The following is a 21,561-nucleotide window of genomic DNA, read 5'->3' as shown; positions in this document are numbered from 1 at the left end:
GTAAACCGTGTGCCTCCCCACCCAAAACAAATGAAATGCCAAAATTTAAGAGGCGGGTGTCTTTGGGGGCACCAAGGGGAGTGTCTGAGGGTACTGTCTGAGGGTACATCACACTGGGGACCCCGTTGCTGGCCAGATGCAGAGTTCTGAAAGATGCAAAAACTTGCATGCTATTTTGTGGTATTTTTAAGGTAAGGTAAAGGAACCCCTGACCATTAGGTCCAGTCGTGACCGACTCTGGGGTTGCAGCGCTCATCTCGCTTTATTGGCCGAGGGAGCCGGTGTACAGATTCCGGGTCATGTGGCCAGCATGACTAAGCTGCTTCTGGCGAACCAGAGCAGCGCACGGAAACACCGTTTACCTTCCCGACAGAGCGGTACCTATTTATCTACTTGCACTTTGATGTGCTTTTGAACTGCTAGGTGGGCAGGAGAATGGACCAAGAAACGGGAGCTCACCCCGCTGCGGGGATTCGAACCGCCAACCTTCTGATCAGCAAGTCCTAGGCTCTGTGGTTTAACCCACAGCGCCACCCATGTCCCTGTGGTATTTTTGGTTGCCCCCCAAAAGGCTGTGTTATAGATGTTCAGTTGTATGCCTCATACATTTTTTTATCCCATACTATTTTTCCTTTAAACAGCAGCCTCAATAGTTGTTGGATATTAGTCAGTACATTCCCTGTACCTAAGTTCTCTATTGCAGCATGTCAGTGTGTTATTAAAAGCATGTGATACCTGTGATGAGTGTTTGAAGAAAGGAAGCTACAGCTGTAGAAATAATGGAATAATGAGACAATGAATTATGAGAATTATTATGAAATATGCAACTGACAAAACTACCGTATTTTTCGCTCTATAAGACGCACCAGACCACAAGACGCACCTAGTTTTTGGAGGAGGAAAACAAGAAAAAAAATATTCTGAATCTCAGAAGCCAGAACAGCAAGAGGGATCGCTGTGCAGTGAAAGCAGCAATCCCTCTTGCTGTTCTGGCTTCTGGGATAGCTATGCAGCCTGCATTCGCTCCATAAGATGCCCACACATTTCCCCTTACTTTTTAGGAGGGAAAAATTGAGTTATAGAGCAAAAAATACAGTATTTCCCCAGATATACCTGACCCTCAGAATTTAATGGTGTATTTGGGGCCTTTAATTCCTGACTGTTGCAGCCATCTGCAATCTTTCTGCTACTCAAGGGTAGCAAAGGGTAGCAAAACAGTAGGAGCACAAGCAAGACTTACCGCAAAGCATACAAGACGGTGCCGTTAGAGAACAGCCGTATAAGCCGATTCTCTGCTGTGACCTCATGCAAGAAAGACTTCTTAGACTCCACAATATACGTGTCAGGAACCCACAGGTATTTCACCAGTCGGGCATCCAGAGTGAAACTTTTGTTCCCCTGAAAAACCAGGCGAGGATCTGTCCAGCGTTGTCGCAAATATATTGTCGCCGTGTAGTCCTGGGAAAGAAGGCAGCCCATGAACAGGCATTCAGGACTTTGCTGCATGCAAAAACTCTCTAAGTTAGAGAGACTTTTGGCAGGTGGAGTTCAACTGCCTTATCCAAAGGGTGCTCTGAGCAAATATTAATTGAATGTAGTCCCTCTGTCCTAAAGGCATTTCTGATATTTGCTCATCTTGATTCTTTTAGTTCTCCACACTGCTCTATAACTCAGTACATATTTTGCTGTTTTACAGTTAATTGTTAATTGATAATAAATAAATAAATAAATAAATAAATAAATAATACTGCATTTTTCGCTCTATAAGACGCACTTTCCCCCCTTCAAAAATTAAGGTGTGTGTGCATCTTAAGGAGCGAATGCAGGCTCCTTGGCTTCAGCTATAGCAACACGAAGCCCCCAAAGCGAAGAGGGAGAACTCTACGCTCCTAAGGCTTGCAGATAGCTGCCTGAAGCCTGGAGAGCGAGAGGGGTCGGTGCACACCGATCCTTCGTGCTTTCCAGGCTTCGCTTCGCTGGAGAGGTGCTGCACAGTTTTCCCTCTCTGCCCAGCACCCCTTCAGCGAAGCGGGAGGAGAAATGAAAGGGGCTTCGTTTTTCCTGCCGCTTCACTGAAGGGGTGCTGAGCAGAGAGGGGAAGAATTTTTTTCCCCTGTTCTCCCTCTCCTATGGTCCGGTGCGTCCTATAGAGCGAAAAATACGGTAATAATAATAATTTATTTACACCCTGTCCATCTGGCTGGATTTCCCCATCCAGTCTGAGCAGCTCCCAACAGAATGTTAAAAACACACACAAAAAATCAAACATTAAAAACTTCCCTAAACAGGGTTGCCTTCAGATGGCTTCTAAAAGTCTGATACAGTGGTACCTCAGGTTAAGTACTTAATTTGTTCCGGAGGTCTGCTCTTAACCTGAAACTGTTCTTAACCTGAAGCACCACTTTAGCTAATGCCGCCTCCTGCTGCCGCTGCACCGCCGGAACACGTTTTCTGTTCTCATCCTGAAACAAAGTTCTTAACCTGAAGCACTATTTCTGGGTTAGCGGAGTCTGTAACCTGAAGCGTATATAACCTGAAGTGTATGTAACCCGAGGTACCACTGTAGTTTTCCTTGGCATCTGATGGGATGGCGCCACTACCACAGGGTAGGAGCCACTACCATGAAGGCCCTCTGCCTAGTTCCCTGTAACATTGATTCTCACAGTGAGGGAACCATCAGAAGGCCCTTGGAGCTGGACCTCAGTGTCTGGGCAGAACAATGGGGGTGGAGATGCTCCTTCAGGTGTACTGGGTCAAGACCATTAAGGGCTTTAAAGGTCCAGTCTTCAAACATTTCAGACTCAGGATCTACTTTTAACCCAAACACCCATCCATCTGGGGACCCATTTCTTAATCTTTTGCCATATACAGTGGTGCCTCGCAAGACGAAATTAATTCGTTCCGCAAGTTTTTTCGTCTAGCGAATTTTTCATCTTGCGAAGCACGGTGTCGGAAAAGTTTTGGAAAAGCTTCAAAAATCGCCAAAAACCTCAAAAAAGGCTACCACACCGCGTTCTATGAGTTGCTCCTCGAAGTCAAGTCGCAACTGTATTAACGGTGTTAAGAAAAAGGAAACAAACTTGCAAAAAACGCAAGACGTTTCCGTCTTGCGAAGCAAGCCCATAGGGAAATTCGTCTTGCGAAGCAGCTCACAAAACGCAAAACCCTTTCGTCTAGCGAGTTTTTCGTCTTGCGAGGCATTCGTCTTGCGGGGCACCACTGTATTTGCATGGTGGGAGTGTTCCTGTTGCAACCCAACTTGGATGAGGCCGCAACCCACCCACCCGTAGCTCCTTAACATAGCTTAAGTAGTTTAAATTTGCATCTGTTGCAGGTATGGCACTGTAGGTGTGTCTCTCGCCTGCCGCATTTGAACATCAGCCTTGTCCTCGGGAAATCATGGCAGGCAAAGTAGGATTCATTGCTCTCTGCATTCAGAATATCATGTTTCACTCTACTTCAGTGCTGGATGAAAGGATTCCTTTTGTGTTGAGTGCATAGACTTTAACAAGCTTTGGAATGAAAGCTGTTAACCAAAAAAAGTCATCCCAAGACTTCATGTATATCATTTCTAGCTTTCAGATTTTATTCTCATGCTGTTAGGGGGGAAATTTCTCCACCTAAATGATTGAGATGGCGCACCATTATGCATTTCAAAGCAGTGAATTATTAATCTCAGCAATGAAGGTGAAAACCCCCGGGTCATTTGTAGTTCAATTATTTATCTAGCAAAAGAGTACATCTCTATAATGTTCTGCGTGAGACCTGAAAATGTGAGTGCTATAGTGATGAGAAGACTACTGTATGAAGATAATATTTGTTGATTAATAGCTTTGGGATACCTGGAAAGTTAGCTTCATGAAAGATTGGCTCAGCTTTGCAAAGACTTCCTATGGGTTCCAAACCCCAGTAGACGGCAGCTTTCAACGGAGTTCTGCGTTTAAATGGATGCTAAAAAGCTGCGGTGTTCTATAGACCAATGACTTCGGACACCTATTTGTCATTCTCATCTCAGAGGTGCCTTATTTTCAAAAGATGCCTGCAGTGTCTCAAGTCTGGGCTTCTTTGTTTGTTTATTTTAACACCTCTTTTGGCCAGAGCAGCCCGCAAACTAAATACTATGACAACAATAAAAGGAATTTAAAAGAAACAATCCATTTGCTAAAAACGGCATCGCCATAAACAGACACTGGGGATCGGGTAGCAGGGGCTAAAGGAGCATCCCCACGGGAAGAGTTCCAGAAATTTGGTGCCACCACTGAAAAGACTCTGCTGCATGTACTCATCATCCCATATGGCAGTGGGGAGCAGGAACACAACCTCCAGATCTTAACAGGCAGGCAAAATCATATAGGAACAGGTGGTCCTTTTGATATTTCAAGGTCAAACTATGCAGGACTTTGAAATTTAACAACTACCACATTCAGCTTTGCTAGAGGTCCACAAATTATAGTGTTAGTAAGAAGGCGGAAAAAAACTTTTCTCTAGCCACTTGCAGGATTTTATACACTTCTGAAGTGTAAACAGGTAGAGGGATCTTTTTTTCATATGCGGTGGACTTGTAAGAAAGCGAGGGTATTTTGTGAAATGATATATGATGAGATGAAAAAGATGTTTAAAGTGATTATACCAAAAAACCAACAAACCCTGAAGCTTTACTCTTAGGGATTATAGGGAAAGAAGTTCTTTTAAAAAAGATGATTAAGCTGATTAAGCTAGGATTCTTTATGCACAAAAATGGAAGGAAGAAGAAGTCCCCACCAAAGAAGAATAGATAAGCAAGTGTGGAATTGGCAAAGTTAATAGCCAAAATAAGAGAATCTAATGACATTTGTTTCATGGAAGAATGGAAGTCTTTTTCGGATTACTTAAAGAAATACTCGAGTATGATGAATTTGTGAGCAGGATTTGAACCATGAGTAACAGAAGGAATTGGAGATGATAGCATTGTTGTTACGGCATAAGAGAGGGAAGGTAGGGTGCAACAGAAGGAGATTTTATATGGATTTTATAAACTTCTATCATATTGCTTCTTACTCACCTTTTCTAAAAAGTTCCAAATACTGTAACCTTCCTTTACAGGTAAAAGGTAAAGGTAAAGGACCCCTGGATGGTTAAGTCCAGTCAAAGGTGACTATGGGGTTTAAGTGCTCATCTTGCTTTCAGGTCGAAGGAGCTGGCGTTTGACCACAGACACTTTTCCGGGTCATGTGGTCAGCATGACTAAACTGCTACTGGTGCAATGGGACACTGTGATGTAAACCAGAGTGCATGGAAATGCTGTTTACCTTCCCACCGCAGTGGTACCTATTTATCTACTTGCACTGGTGTGCTTTTGAACTGCTAGGTTGGCAGGAGCTGGGACAGAGCAATGGGAGCTCACCCCTTCACGCAGACTTGGAACTGCCGACCTCATGATCAGCAAGCATGAGAGGCTCGGTGGTTTAGACCAAAGTGCCACCGGCATCCACTTCCTGTAAGCAGAGAGGCCCTGTAATAGATGGATTGCCAACTTCCGGGTTAGCGCGATCAGCTAATGGCGGATTCCCTCCGAGCTCCGGAGGGAATCGGCTCTGTGGAAGAGGGGTCCTGCCGCGGCGGCGACGCGGGGACCCTCATAAACCACAGGCGCTGAAGCCTGTGGACTTGGTGACTCGGCGGGCACCATTTGTGCCCCCTCCGACCCGCGAAGAAGCCTTTTTAAAGGCTTCGAAGTGGGGGATGGAGAGCGGCGTGGTGCTGTGAGTAGACCGCTTCTTCCACGGAGTGAAGCCGCAAGCCATGGCTGGAGAGCGCTGACTTCTTTCCTTGATCATTTGGACTACAAAAGTAACAACCCGTGAGTAATACGGAAATCGGAGTTAAATTGAATTTGGTACGACCGGGGGAGGTGTCAAAAGGAAGTCCGCCTCCCCCGCTTGCAGACAATTTAAAGCAAGAATTGGATAACTAAGGTCGAGAGACTGTCTTTCTCTCTTCGAGACAAAAAATTTTAATTTCACGACTTGGCTATATAAGTTTTCTGCTGGAGGATTAGAACTGATCGTTAGAGCCGAAGTGTAACCCCCCGGATCCGGGAGCGATCCGCGAGAGAGCCTGTGGAGGATATATACAGAGTTTGACAGCTGTCAAATGAGCTGTCAAAGTCAGGAAATTTTGTTTTTTGCTATTTTTGTCGGTTATTTTTGTTACATTGGACTTTAAGCTTTTGAAAACAAAGAAGAAATAAGAACAAAATAACCTGATTGTTGGAGAAAGAACATTAGTAACCAGAATCCCTCTAGAGGGGGTTCTGAGATATTACAATGGCTGCAGATGGAAAAATACAGGCAGAGTTGGATAGAGTGTTTCATTTCCTGGGAAAGCTGCAAGAGCAGAATGAAGTTATGGCTACAAATCTTACAACCTTGAACTTTAAAGTAAATAAATTTGCTGATGCTGTTAAGGACTTGACTCAAGAAAAGTCTGCAGCTGGAAAAGAAGAAACATGCGTTGTTTCAGAGGAGTGGGAAGGAGGAGCTGAAATGCTGCAGGTGAAAAAGGACAACCAGAGGCCTGTTAAGATGGAATATAAGGAAAGCAAGGTTTGGATGATGAAAATTTGGTTTGAAATGGAGAATGAAGATTGGGGATTTTTCCCCATGGGGAGTTCGGAAGACCTATGGATTACAAATTCGATTAAGGTGAAAACTGGAGTGTTTGGGACATTTGGGACATTTGGACTTAAAAAGAGTAAGAAGCAGGATCTGGACTCCTTCTTTGAATATGGAGGTCTGGTTGGAAAAAATATAGATCCTAATGGGTCAAAGCTGCTCCGAGACTTGCTGTTCAACATAAAGGACTGTCAACAAAACCGGCTGAGAGGGATTGAGAGAGACTTAAGGGCCTCGGACGTGAGAGATCCAGGCTGAGAACTGATAGACTGAAGGATAATTTCTGGGGATCGAAACTGGGGAAGGGGGGGGAGTTTTGGAATCCAAAGGGGTATAATTATATGCTTTTATTTGGTAGGTTGTTTTGTAATTATTATAAAAAATTGGGAAACTCGTGAAAGGGAACTTGGGTCGACCTTAGAAAAAGGGGTAAATGTTGAGTATTAAAATGAGGTCTAGAAGTTTAAAATTGGTTAATTAAGACGAATTAAGTAAAATGTTAATAAGGGATAATTTGGGGATAAGAACTTGCTGAGTTAATTATTGGAATTGGGATGCAAGAAGGGGAGGCGGGAGAAGTCTGGGAAAGTGGTTAAGAAATTAAGGATTTAAAATTATACTTGTTATTTGTGTGTAGTGTCGGTTTGTAGTTGTTGAGGTTTTTGTGTTTGTCTAAAAAAAATGTGAAAACCCTAATAAAAAATTTATTTTAAAAAAAAATGTAATAGATGGATTGCCTACTTGCCTGCTCTTTGCCTTGCCTGCTGCTTCTCTGTCCACATGCTGCTGCCCATTTCAGTGAGATGACCATGTCACTCATACTTCTGCTGGCCACCTCACTAAGAGAAGAACATCCACCATCTGCTCCCAACTAAGCCCGCCACACTGAGAAAGAGATTGTGCTGCTTTTGGCAGCTTCCACAAGAGAAATAAATATTCTGCCCACATGCTACTGCCTGCCTGAGTGGAAGAGGAACAAAGACGAATGAATGCCTCTCCCCACAAGATGATGCTCCCTGCCTGAAGGACAGGGGCTGCCCACTGTGGCCCATGCTAGCCACCTGAGGGAGAAAAACTGGCCACTGTGATCTCACGCTGATGCTGCCTATTTCACAGACTGGCCACTGTGTTCTCACACGGATGTGTCCAACCAGAAGGAGAGACACAGGGCATTGTGATGTCATGCTGATGCTGAAGGAGAGAGAAACTGGCCAATGTACCAGCCCACAACTGCTGTCCACCTGAATAACAAGGAGACACTGCCTGGCACGCCAACACATTGCTCACCATGTTCATGAGAATTATGTCCTTTGCACCTTGGAGCAGACTGGGGTTTCTTAACTTGCTTTTACTCTCCTGTTCCTGCATATTAGGTTCCCTTACCAGAGGTCTATAATAACAAAAGGTAGGTAAAGGTAAAAGGGAAAGGACCCCTGGATGGTTAAGTCCAGTCAAAGGCGAATATGGAGTTGTGGCACTCATCTCACTTTCAGACTGAAGGAGCTGGCGTTTGTCCACAGACAGCTTTCCGGATCACGTGGCCAGCATGACTTAACTGCTTCTGGTGCAATGGAACACTGTGACGGAAACCAGAGCGCATGGAAATGCTGTTTACCTTCCTGCCACAGCAGTACAGTGGTACCTCGGGTTAAGTATTTAGTTTGTTGGGGAGGTCCGTTCTTAACCTGAAACTGTTCTTAACCTGAAGCACCACTTTAGCTAATGGGGCCTCCTGCTGCCACCGCACCGCTGGAGCACAATTTCTGTTCTCATCCTGAAGCAAAGTTCTTAACCTGAAGCACTATTTCTGGGTTAGCGGAGTCTGTAACCAGAAGCGTATGTAACCTGAAGCATATGTAACCTGAGGTACCACTGTACCTATTTATCTACTTGCACTGGTGTGCTTTGGAACTGCTAGGTTGGCAGGAGCTGGGACAGAGCAACAGGAGCTCAGCTCGTCATGGGGATTCGAACCACCAACCTTCCAATCAGCAAGCCCAAGTGGCTCAGGGTTTAGACCACAGTGCCACCCTTTCCCTATATTTCCTTTATAGAGAAGTTGCTCCATGCCTTTGATCATTTTGGTTGCCCTTTCCTGAACCTTTTCCAACTCTAAAAATCTGTTCTGGAGGCCTGTTCGCAACATGAAAAGAGCGCAACAAGCAGCAACGCGTCTGCACATGCGCGGGTTGCGATTCGCCACTTCTGCGCATGCGCGTGACATCATTTTGTGCTTCTGTGCATGCACGAGCGGCAAAACCCGGATGTAACCCTTTCCGGTACTTCCGGGTCGCCGCAGGACGTAACCTGAAAGAACGTAACATGAAGCAGACGTAACATGAGGTATGACCGTATCAGAAACTGCATCTGGATTCCCGCCAACTCCCTGCTCCCCGGAGCTGCCTTAATTCCTTTTCTTCCCACTTCCAGGATTGTTTGCTTACCATATCACTCTCAGAAATGCTGGAAATGCTTGCAACGTCAAGGCTCATGGCTATTACCACAGGCTCTCCTGCAAAAGGAAAGGAAAGGGAAGTTTAAATTGCAGAATCAGTCTAGGTGGTACCAAGCTAAGGGTACCAATAGTCTAATGACTTAGCGTAAGATGAGCAGGGCTAGGTTTTCAACATCGCAATATATCACCAACATCGCAATAAATATTGTGATATACCAATATATCATGATGTCTGAAATAAGGATGAAGCTCTGACAGGGCGTTGGCTGGCTTCATGGTTTTTCCTGCATCGTGATTTGGGCCAGCGTCTGCTCTTGTGATTCGCTGCCTCTTCCAGGAGAATTGAGCTGGCAGAGTTAACTGGGGCTGCAGGAATCGAGAGACGGCTTCATGTTTTCCCCAACATCATGATTTTTGCATAGCGCACTCACACGTCATGATTTGTGATACAGTGGTGCCCCGCAAGACGAATGCCTCGCAAGACGAAAAACTCACTAGACGAAAGGGGTTTGCGTTTTTTGAGTCGTTCTGCAAGACGAATTTCCCTATGGGCTTGCTTTGCAAGACGAAACGTCTTGCGAGTTCTTGCGAGTTTGTTTCCTTTTTCTTAAAGCCGCTAAGCCGTTAATAGCCGCTAAGCCGCTAATAGCCGTGCTTCGCAAGACGAAAAAACCGCAAGACGAAGAGACTCGCGGAACGGATTAATTTCGTCTTGCGAGGCACCACTGTATATTGTCAAGTCAAAAATTATGAAACCGATATCACGATATGGACTTCAAACCAGTTTGGGACGATATGTTGATACGTCACCCAGCCCTAAAGGTGAGCTTATTGCTTTGCTATGGCTCAGTTCCCACTCTGGAAGATAGTTTTGAATGCATTCCTAAGCAGGCTGTGACATCTTTGCCTACCGAGCAAAAGACAGAAAGCATGAATGAGGACAAAATCAAAATTCCCGTTGATCTGCCAGGACATTTGGGAAGAGTAGCATTTATTATCACGCTGGGCTTACGCATTACGAATATAGCCCTCTGAGGCTGTTATTCTATATATGCTTACCTGGGAGTAAATTCCATTAACATCCTTGGGGCTTACTGCTGAGTAGACATGCCTAGGCCTTGTGGTGCAAAGCTCCTTAACTGAGGGGTGTTGGCGGGGGAGACCAGGATGTGGATAGTTCATTAATTCTGAAGCAGATGCTTTCAAAAATGTGAATGACCAGCTCCCATGTTCTACAGGAATGCGAGCCATTGAAAGAATGAAAACGACCAAGTTGAAGAAGGTCAGATTCATTATAAAATGAAGGTTACCTAAACAGTACATGGCCTTGTCATGAAGAAGCAGAATGACTGTTATGATTAATAAGCATCTTGAGGTCATTCTTGTGAGATGGTGTCGAAAATGACATCTGATGTGTTGACTCCATAGACAGGAGATTATAATGGTGTGTGAAAAGGAGATTGGACAAAAAATCCTAGTTATAATATATTCTTCCTAGAATCATAGAACAGAATCATAGAATCATAGAGCTGGAAGAGACCACAAGGGCCATCAAGTCCAACCCCCTGCCAAGCAGGAAACACCATCAGAGCACTCCTGACATATGGTTGTCAAGCCTCTGCTTAAAGACCTCCAAAGTAGGAGACTCCACCACACTCCTTGGCAGCAAATTCCACTGTCGAACAGCTCTTACTGTCAGGAAGTTCTTCCTAATGTTTAGGTGGAATCTTCTTTCTTGTAGTTTGGATCCATTGCTCCGTGTCCGCTTCTCTGGAGCAGCAGAAAACAACCTTTCTCCCTCCTCTATGTGACATCCTTTTATATATTTGAACATGGCTATCATATCACCCCTTAACCTCCTCTTCTCCAGGCTAAACATGCCCAGCTCCCTTAGCCGTTCCTCATAAGGCATCGTTTCCAGGCCTTTGACCCTTTTGGTTGCCCTCCTCTGGACACGTTCCAGTTTGTCAGTGTCCTTCTTGAATTGTGGTGCCCAGAACTGGACACAGTTCCTGTTCACTCACTTAGAACTTAGAAAGTATTTGCTTATGCCCAGACATAACCAGGCAATTCCTCTATTTTTCTTTGCTGTAAGTTGCTTGGAGACCTTTGGGTGACAACCAACTAATAAATAAAAAAGCTAAAATTATATACTAGCCCTTTCAAGGTTGCCCCATCAGGTGGGAGTTATTCCTTCTGCTGCCTTGACCACCATTCAAGTGAACTAATCACTATAATTGTTTATCTGTCCGTAAAGATATCTATATTCTTACATTTTTAAATTCTTATGCTTTTTCATTATTATTACTTTTTGGTCCAGTTCTTCTCTTTCTCCCATTCCAGCTCTTTTTATCTGCTGCATTGAAAGACTGTTTAAAGGGCCATTAGGCTGTAGTCATTTACAGACATATACCTGGCAAAAAGTGCCGTTAAACTCAATGGAGCTTACAGAGCAACGCCAAGTACAGGGATTTGCTGTGTTTAATACCTGCCAGTGATATGGCAACATAAAAACCGCTGCATCTCAAACGTTTTGTTAGCTTTTTCTGAATTCTTGGGAAAAAGTGGGATATTAAAATTACTACATAAATAAATCTGGTCCCAACATTTCAAGCTGCTTACATTGCTCTACAGCTGCTAAGGTCATATTTATTATTGCTAGGGTAGGAGGTGTCTACCATTAGGAGTACGCAAAGTACAGAAAATGTTTAGCAATAATAAGAATAATACACTAAAACTATCAAATTGCACTGTGGAAGAAGGAACATACCAGGCTTTGTGCAATGTTGGGCTATGCATGTTTACTCATAAGTAAGTCCTAATGTGTTTGTGAGGCTTGTTGTTGTTGTTTAGTCGTTTAGTCGTGTCCGACTCTTCGTGACCCCATGGACCAGAGCACGCCAGGCACTCCTGTCTTCCACTGCCTCCCACAGTTTGGTCAAACTCATGCTGGTAGCTTCGGGAACACTATCCAACCACCTCGTCCTCTGTCGTCCCCTTCTCCTTGTGCCCTCCATCTTTCCCAACATCAGGGTCTTTTCCAGGGAGTCTTCTCTTCTCATGAGGTGACCAAAGTATTGGAGCCTCAGCTTCAGGATCTGTCCTTCCAGTGAGCACTCAGGGCTGATTTCCTTCGCAATGGATAGGTTTGATCTTCTTGCAGTCCATGGGACTCTCAAGAGTCTCCTCCAGCACCACAATTCAAAAGCATCAATTCTTCAGCGATCAGCCTTCTTTATGGTCCAGCTCTCACTTCCATACATCACTACCGGGAAAACCATAGCTTTAACTATACGGACCTTTGTCGGCAAGGTGATGTCTCTGCTTTTTAAGATGGTGTCTAGGTGATGCGATAGCTGTCTTCAAATATCTAAAGGGTTGTCACACAGAAGATGGAGCAAGTTTGTTTTCTACTGCTCTGGATGGTAGGATCAACACACATTTTGAAACAGGGCAGCTAGCCATGGTTAACACTGATATAAGATATCTGATATCTATTTTATCGGGGGGCAGTTGATTCCTCAAAGAGAGCAGAGTTGATGTTCCCTCACACTTGACCATCATCCCATAAGGATGACAATTGGATTCTTCTGAGTCTGGAGTGCGGAACATTTTTCCACCTGAGGGCCACATTCTGTCATTCTGGGGGCCGCATGGTGGTTCTGGGTGGGGCCCAAAATAAAAATGGGATTCTTATCTTTGTACAGCCAAACATTGCAGCCAAACAAGAGTCAGCGCATTCCATGCACACACATCTCTACATCCAAATGATACACATTAACACAACTCAAGGATGCATTCTGGCCCGGCAAAAGCACTTGTTGAAGCCACAGAACAGGAACAGTGAAGGCCAGGGTCTAGCGAGAGCCCCATGACTTGACAGAGACCTTAAAGGCTGCATTTGACCCAAGACCCTGCTTTCAACCCACCATTCTAAGTCAAGTTGATTTAATCATTAAGAACAGTGTTTCCTGAAAGCAGGGTCTCCAGCTGTCGTTGGACTACAACTTCCATCATCCCTAGCTAGCAGAACCAGTAGTCAGGGATGATGGGAGTTGTAGTCAACAACAGCTGGAGACCCAACACAGATTTCGAAAGAAATTGTGATACAATCGCCTTATGCCAAAATCTCCGTACAGATAGAAACTGAGAACTGCTCTATATTTGTTATGTACTGAGTTGAATAGGATCCAAAATGCAGCAGTCTGATTGGTCCTAGAACAACAAGATTCAGAATGCAGCAGTCTGATTGGTCCTAGAACAATAGGATTCAGAATGCAGCAGTCTGATTGGTCCTAGAACAATAGGATTCAGAATGCAGCAGTCTGATTGGTCCACAGGAGCCACCCAATCCAGCTCCAGGTGGAAGTGAATCCGCAACCTGATTGGCCTACAGGAGAATCCTGGAATTAGCCAATCATGTGGGGCCCATTGTGTAAATAATGTATATAAAGCAGACATTCTTCCTCAACACTGGAATTAGGGTAAAGGCAACTGATCTTAAGTTAATAAAAGGATTGGGAATAGGCAAGGGTTTCTAAATTCAGCTCAAACAGGGGCATAAAGACAAAATTATAAAGACCAATAAATTATTTCCTCTCTGCAACGCTGAAAGACTTTGGCAGGTCCTACAAAACTATAAAAGATGCTGATGATGTCATACCACCAAATTTTGGCCTGAGATATCTGTTGTATCCCCGGGTGAGGTTCCCGAATCCAGGGAGGGATGTTGAGGCTCGGCTATCTGACGTGTCAGCATAATGACCCAAGATGCACTTTCTGAAAACGAAAAGTAAGAAATGTTGAATGTGGCAGTGGCTACTCATCTGTTACGCAGCTGCAGCCTTGCTCTTCTCATCACACCCAACACTCGCAAACCAAACAGAAACTTCAAACTGCATTTATGCAGCATTTAAATACTAAACGCCTGCTTGTTGTTGTGTGTGAGAAGGTAGTCGGTGTCTAATTGTCACTGGATTAAAAACAAGGGCTTGCCTACTCTCCCACATTCCTCAGATGAAAATAGGGACCCTTTTCATTCCCCGCCAACAGACCCCCACTTGGCAGGATTTAATTATCAGTCAAGAATAATTTTACAGCGCAAAGCGGGGGGGGGGGGGGGAGGAACCAAAAGAAATACTAAATGCTTGAATATTTTGGACAGCAAGTATGAGATAATCTGCTAAGTATGAGCCAAAGGAAGAGGCCCTTCCCTGTAACCGGTATAAATCATCAGCCACTTTCGGCCTCACCTCTAGAGGCTGAGAACACGGGCGCAAAACCATGTGGCAGGATATTTTCGCTATTAATAAAAAAAAAAGGCATGTAGAACACTGAACTTTGTTTCTGCTGCTGCTCCAGATAATTGCTAAACAACAAATAAGTGGCTATTATCGTATAATCAACAGGTACCAGGTAAGGAAAGCTATAACACTGTATATACACACACACACACATTCAGTGGTACCTCAGGTTAAGTACTTAATTCGTTCCAGAGGTCCGTTCTTAACCTGAAACTGTTCTTAACTTGAAGCACCACTTTAGCTAATGGGGCCTCCTGCTGCCGCTGCACTGCCAGAGCATGATTTCTGTTCTCATCCTGAAGCAAAGTTCTTAACCCGAGGTAATATTTCTGGGTTACTGGAGTCTGTAACCTGAAGCGCATGTAACCCGAGGTACCAATCTCTCTCTCTCTCTCTCTCTGTGATATATATATATATATATATATATATATATGCGCAAATATGTATTTTTTTTCCTTTTCATCATATCCTCTTTTAAAAAAAAAAGAATTGGACACTTTAGAAAGCCTATCTAAATTCCCGTCTCAGATTTTTATCTCATGCAATAGCCCCAGAAAACTATCTGGATGCTTCTATATTGCATAAACAGATTAGCTGTGCGGCAGATATTCTTAAATATTTCAGCTTACCCTTCACACAAAAGAAAAAGACAGACATGGATGGAGAAGTAACAACTGCCGCCCATTTGTGAAGATTATTTTCACCACTGGCTAAGATGGCTCACTTGTCAATGATCTGCAAAGCAAAGCAAAGCAGATAAGTATTTCACCTGTATAAGCAGGGATAAATCAATCAGTATATTTTCATATCAGCGTCACATGATCACTCACATATCTGTTTCTGCCCATTTCTGCACCAACCAGCAATTTTTTTTAAGCCCACACAAAAGTTCACATTTAAATGTGTATTTAAAAATTTATTTTAAATTCATCTTCTTTTTTTAAAAAAAATGACAAATAACGAAGTGCCTAGATCTATATCAGACCATTTAGGAGATGTGAAAGAGAGAGAGTCCACACATTAGCTCTGGAGGTGCAAATCAGGTCAAGTCAATAGGTGTTGGAATTCAAAAAGCTCAAATTCCTCAAGCAAACCTCCAGAAGCCCAACTTTGTCTCATAAAACAAACCACCCTAAAAAAATTAATACACACACACAGTTTTAAAAAAACACCACACCCTGTTTACAGCCATACATTCAGTGCTGAGCATTGTTAGGAGACGCCTCACAGAGCTACAATTCCCAACAAACTACAATTCCCAGAATTCTTTGGGGAAACGAGAAGGGAGTGACAGACCTGCGAAGATTAATGAGCAGACGCTAAGATTGTTTTTATGGAAGTGATGAAATGCGTCTGCTGTCTGAATAAGACTCTTGGATGAATGGGAAAACCCACACAGGATTATAAAAATGCTTGTTTTCAACTCGCTTGTGGAGACTATCAGAGGTCACAAAGTAAAGAAAGGAAAAATATACGAAAACAACAAGAAGAGATGAGGAAAACAACAAAGAAGGAATGGATAGAACTGTGAACATTATTTGGACAGAATTGTGAACATCAAAGCAGCAGCAATAAGATGACTGGATCCCTTTCAGAGCTCGAAACATGGGTACCCCCAACAAAAATTTAAAATTTGGCTCTGTAATTTGGAATTAATGTGATTTGATTGGTTTGTTAATAAAAAATATTTTTTAAAAAAAGAATTATTTGGGGAAAGCCATGACTATTAACATGAATTTATATCTCCTCGCAGACACAGATAAGTATGTGACCTGGCGTGTAGCACTCTTTGCAGCTGCCGCTGGGAAAATTAGAGCAAATTATATAGCCAAGGTAGCCACCAACTGTAAAGGAGATGAATTTATTTGACCCTATCTACATCAAGCTATATTCTATCTTCGTCACCAAACTCTGAGTATAATTGCACGCTGTATTAATTGACATTGTTTTTTTGATATATTAGTGGCCATGTGATGATTTTAGCTTGTGAATTTTATTGTTTAATGTCTTGATTTGTATATTGGGGTGCAGTGGTACCTCTGGTTAAGTACTTAATTGGTTCCGGAGTTCTGTTCTTAACCAGGAACTGTTCTTAACCTGAAGCACCATTTTAGCTAACGGGGCCTCCTGCTGCCGCCGCGCCGCCAGAGCCCGATTTCTGTTCTTATCCTGAAGCAAAGTTCTTAACCGGAAGCACTATTTCTGGGTTAGCGGAGTGTGTAACCTAAAGCGTATGTAACCCAAGGTACCACTGTACTTTTATAGCTCTGTTTACAGTACGTAATGTTTTGATAATATAAATGTTTTAGGTCTTTTGTATCAATCCAGTATATTTTCTTTTAATTGTTCAATGATTCTGTGTGCATTGCGGCAGCCTTTGGCTATGTGCAATAAAACTGACTGACTGACTGACTGACTGGCCATGACTATTAAAGTGATATAAGAGCGCTTTACATGTATGGAATGGATGCTGTTGGCATCCGTCTGTCTTGAGAGACAATGGAGTGCACCTCCAGGGGTGAAGTAAAAACACTGTGCTAGCAGCTCCCTGGGGTGCAAGCCTGCGCAGTGTGTATAGAGGTCCTGGGTTGCCTAGATGACAAGTCTGTCCCCCCCCCAACCTCTGGTCCAAAAAAACCAGAGCAATACATTTGGCACCAGCTTGGCTGCAGGAGTTGCAGGAAGGAGGTGTAAAAATAACGCCATCCACTCAGTCTCGATTTGTGTAGGGTTGACACCTTAGCCCAGGGGTCAGCAAACTTTTTCAGCAGGGGGCCGGTCCACTGTCCCTCAGACCTTGTGGGGGGCCAGACTATATTTTCTTTGGGGTGTGTGTGTGAACGAATTCCTATGCCCCACAAATAACCCAGAGATGCGTTTTAAATAAAAGCACACATTCTACTCATGTAAAAACACCAGGCAGGCCCCACAAATAACCCAGAGATGCATTTGAAATAAAAGGACACATTCTACTCATGTAAAAACATGCTGATTCCCAGACCGTCCACAGGCCAGATTTAGAAGGCGATTGGGCCAGATCCGGCCCCCGGGCCTTAAGTTTGCCTACCCACGCCTTAGGCTATTCTTCTCCTGAACAGATGTAACACCTGTCCAAACAGAGGAACATTATACAGTGGTACCTCAGGTTACATACGCTTCAGGTTACATACACTTCAGGTTACAGACTCTGCTAACCCAGAAATAGTGCTTCAGGTTAAGAACTTTGCTTCAGGATAAGAACAGAAATCGTGCTCCGGTGGCGCAGTGGCAGCAGGAGGCCCCATTAGCTAAAGTGGTGCTTCAGGTTAAGAACAGTTTCAAGTTAAGTATGGACCTCCGGAACGAATTAAGTACTTAACCCGAGGTACCACTGTATGTCTCACTGAATAGGCTTATAATACTTGTTCAATACTTGGAAGCAAGTATTGGTGTCGCCATATTGCATTGCTTCATTCTGAAGGGTATGGTGGTTTGGAAGGGAAGTGGGAATGTGCTATATTTTGAAGTGCTTTCGCTGACTTTCCTGGGAGTGGGCATGCCGCTGACTTCAAAGTCTGAAGTTACACAGGGCTGTGCTCACCAAAGCATGAACTGGCGGGGCAGTTAGCTTTCATCTAATGCCACCATTCTGTGCTGCCCACTGTATTATTGCTCACCAAAGCCAAACAATGAACGGCATTCGCTCAGTTGAAACACTCTCAGCGGTGCTCAAAATGTGTGCTGGGGAGCTCTGGAGTTCCTTAGAAGCTCAAGACTTCTTCCATAAGAAGATGTTTAATGATAGACACGCTCATCTGAAAGACACCCCTATTATGTACTGAAGTTCTCACCCTGGGCCAGCAGGGGGATACTGTAGATAGTTTTCACTCAGTCCACATATGCAAATAAGGGATTGAAAGTGACGTTCAGCGATTGGATAGTTACAGAAAGTGGTTACTGTTGCGTTCTAGTGGAGCTCTATATAAGCAGGCTGGCTGAACCCTTCAGTTCAGTTCTGTTCTGGCCTGTGAATAAACAAGAGCTGTTTGAAGAATCGCTGTGTCGTCTGATATGTTCACCCACAACTTAACAACCCCTGTCCTTGCAAAGTCATTGAGGGCATATAGAATGTGTTTTAAGTTCATGTAGGATGACACTGACATCAAGCAGGCTTTTTTTCAGTAAAGACATGGACTGAAGCTAAACAGTACAGTGGTACCTCGGGTTAAGTACTTAATTCGTTCCGGAGGTCCGTTCTTAACCTGAAACTGTTCTTAACCTGAAGCACCACTTTAGCTAATGGGGCCTCCTGCTGCCACCGCTCCGCCGGAGCACAATTTCTGTTCTCATCCTGAAGCAAAGTTCTTAACCCGAGGTAATATTTCTGGGTTAGTGGAGTCTGTAACCTGAAGCGAATGTAACCTGAGGTACCACTGTATCTCGATCAAACTTTTTCAGCAGGGGGCTGGTCCACTGTCCCTCAGACCTTGCGGGGGCCGGACTATATTTTTTTTTGGGGGGGGGGTGAACGAATTCCTATGCCCCACAAATAACCCATCGATGCATTTTAAATAAAAGGACACATTCTACTCGTGTAAAAACACGCTGATTCCTGGACCGTCCGTGGGCTGGATTTAGAAGGCGATTGGGCCGGATCTGGCCCCCAGGCCTTAGTTTGCCTACCCATGGTCTGGATGTATGATTGTCTGGGAATCCCATATATGCCATCTTGGGGTTCATGATGGAAGAATATGACATCAGATCTCCTTCTCCAACACTGGACACCCAATATATCCTAAGGCCCTGGAACTCCATTCTAGAGGCCATTGGATTGCAGTCTAAGGCTACTTCCAGATTGCTGTTATTTCGTGGGTGGGAATCAACTGCATACTGGCAAATTTGGGATGTGCATTTGAAGGGGAAGTTGACCACCTGGACGCATGTCAGTATAGATTCAGGTCCCACATCTGAAACAGAAACTGCTGTGCCCATTCCAGTGGAGAATCTCCACCAAGGTGTGACCCTCCAGATTCTTTAGGAGCTCTCAATCAGTTGCATTCGGAACCAACGGTCGTGGTTTACTTCTGAGCCAGCCAGAGGTGGCAGCCAGGAGCGTGGTGTTACATTGGCTTTGTTCCCATTTGGTGGAGAGACTGAATAAGATTTCTTCTCCACCCCGTGGAACTTGTTCTGCGGGATTCTATAAAGCTGAGGTGCATATCCCCTGTTCTACCTGAAAGACCACCTGATTTTAGGCTGCATTTTTCTCCTTCACGTATATTGCTTTTATATTGTAGATTTCTGGGAAAATATCAAGCGCTTTCTTTTCTTTAAAGAAAATAAAATGTTTAGCTTTGAGAAACTACACTGAGTTTCATTGTCATCAATACACCTATTGGAGATACCCTGTGAAATGTGGAGAGCCAGTGTGGTGCAGTGGTTAAGAGCGGTAGACTCGTAATCTGGGGAACTGGGTTCGTGTCTTCGCTCCTCCACATGCAGCTGCTGGGTGACCTTGGGCTAGTCACACTTCTCTGAAGTCTCTCAGCCCCACTCACCTCACAGAGTGTTTGTTGTGGGGGAGGAAGGGAAAGGAGAATGTTAGCCGCTTTGAGACTCCTTCGGGTAGTGATAAAGTGGGATATCAAATTCCAAACTACTACTGTGAAATAAGTCTGCTAGACATCATTGTAAAGGTAAAGGGACCCCTGACCATTAGGTCCAGTCGTGGCCGACTCTGGGGTTGCGGCTCTCATCTCACTTTACTGGCCAAGGGAGCCGGTGTACAGCTTCCGGGTCATGTTGCCAGCATGACTAAGCTGCTTCTGGCAAAACAGAGCAGTGCACGGAAACGCCATTTACCTTCCCGCCAGAGCGGTACCTATTTATTTACTTGCACTTTGACAGGCTTTCGAATTCCTAGGTTGGCAGGAGCAGGGACCGAGCAACGGGAGGGGAGCTCACTCCGTCGTGGGGATTCAAACTGCTGACCTTCTAATAAAAAGCATATTTTTTAAAAAAAAAAAGAGATGCATTTTAAATAAAAGGACACATTCTACTCATGTAAAAACAGGCTGATTCCCGGACCGTCCGCGGGCCGGATTGAGAAGGCCATTGGGCTGCATCCGGCCCCCGGGCCTTAATTTGCCTACCTCTGCCTTAACCAGTCAGCTTTGGCATGAGTCAAATGCCAACTGAACTCTGGTCTTCTCTCTTTCATGTCCCCTTTAACTCACATCTTCTGCAAAGCAGGGGACCTGTGGCAGTGAAAAATAATGCCCAGATGGGGGAACCATCATGAAAAATACCAACCTATCCATCCCTAGCCATGATGAATCTGTAATAACAAAAATGTGATCTCATCTTGAATCAAGGCACAGATGACAAAGATTCCTCATTGGGCCAGCATTAGACACCAGGAACGGAATCAGAGCTCAGTGCCAAAACATCTGAAGACAACATTCACCTTACCTCCATCACCACATTGGATTTCCCTGCCCTGTGTACCTTCCATGATCCCAGCTGCACCCCTCCCATTCAGCTAACAAGAAGAAGGAACTACGGCACACTTTAGTAAAAAATTAATTCGGAACGTTGTGCCCATGGAAAGCCCTTCAAGAAATGGCCATTAAGCTGCCCTCCATGGTATATCTCGCTCCCTGCCCCAACCCCAACCCCGCAAAAACAGTATGCCTCTATTAAACTACCAAAGAAAAGATAAGGAGGAGGAAAAAGGATTGTCAGCATTTACTTACATTTAGTATATTATCCGTCACAAAATGACCAGTGCTGGCTCCCGGTTTTGTCGGCACGAAACCAAAGCGGCAGAAACTAACAGTTGAAGCCTGTGCGTGCAAATAAGTGAAAGTTAGAAGCTGTATAAGTCGATCCACTTGTCAAGGTGTTACACAAGCCGAGTTCCCTCAATGAAAGTCTGAGAGACTCACCGTCCGGAGTCAACATTCATTCAGCTGCAACTAATAATCCTGCCTGAGATCAATCATGCTGGGCGTCTGTTCTGGGGCTGTGATTATTCACTCAGTCAAGTGAACGTGTTTTCTCAGCTGACCTCTGCAGGTAGAAATCCCCTCTCCTCCCACGGACACAAACTGCAGGTAAATCCTCCGTGGGCTTTCCCAGGACTTTACCTGTAATGTGATTTGCATGGCCC

General features: G+C 44.3%; 1 protein-coding gene across 3 annotated transcripts in view; it reads right to left on the bottom strand.

The window, feature by feature from the left end:
- The window catches only part of GABRP (gamma-aminobutyric acid type A receptor subunit pi), a 36,958-nt gene extending 15,474 nt beyond the window's left edge, over window positions 1-21,484 (bottom strand). Inside the window, exons 1-6 of one of the 3 annotated variants that reach the window (XM_083493805.1) lie at window positions 21,338-21,484; window positions 21,146-21,235; window positions 15,041-15,146; window positions 13,772-13,887; window positions 9,098-9,165; window positions 1,241-1,458 (exon numbers count right to left, since the gene is read on the bottom strand). In XM_083493805.1, coding sequence (XP_083349931.1) covers window positions 1,241-1,458; window positions 9,098-9,165; window positions 13,772-13,887; window positions 15,041-15,096 — 458 coding nt within the window. In that variant the 5' untranslated portion in view covers window positions 15,097-15,146; window positions 21,146-21,235; window positions 21,338-21,484. Of the gene's footprint in view, window positions 1-1,240; window positions 1,459-7,398; window positions 7,822-9,097; window positions 9,166-13,771; window positions 13,888-15,040; window positions 15,147-21,145 lie in introns of those variants that run through there. The other 2 variants (XM_083493806.1, XM_083493807.1) reach the window with 2 other exon arrangements.
- Window positions 21,485-21,561: the final 77 nt, after the last annotated feature.

The sequence above is a fragment of the Podarcis liolepis genome (genome assembly GCF_965112155.1).
Source record: "Podarcis liolepis genome assembly, chromosome: 3".
Classification (NCBI taxonomy): domain Eukaryota; kingdom Metazoa; phylum Chordata; class Lepidosauria; order Squamata; family Lacertidae; genus Podarcis; species Podarcis liolepis.
This window is presented reverse-complemented; position numbering and strand designations above follow the sequence as displayed.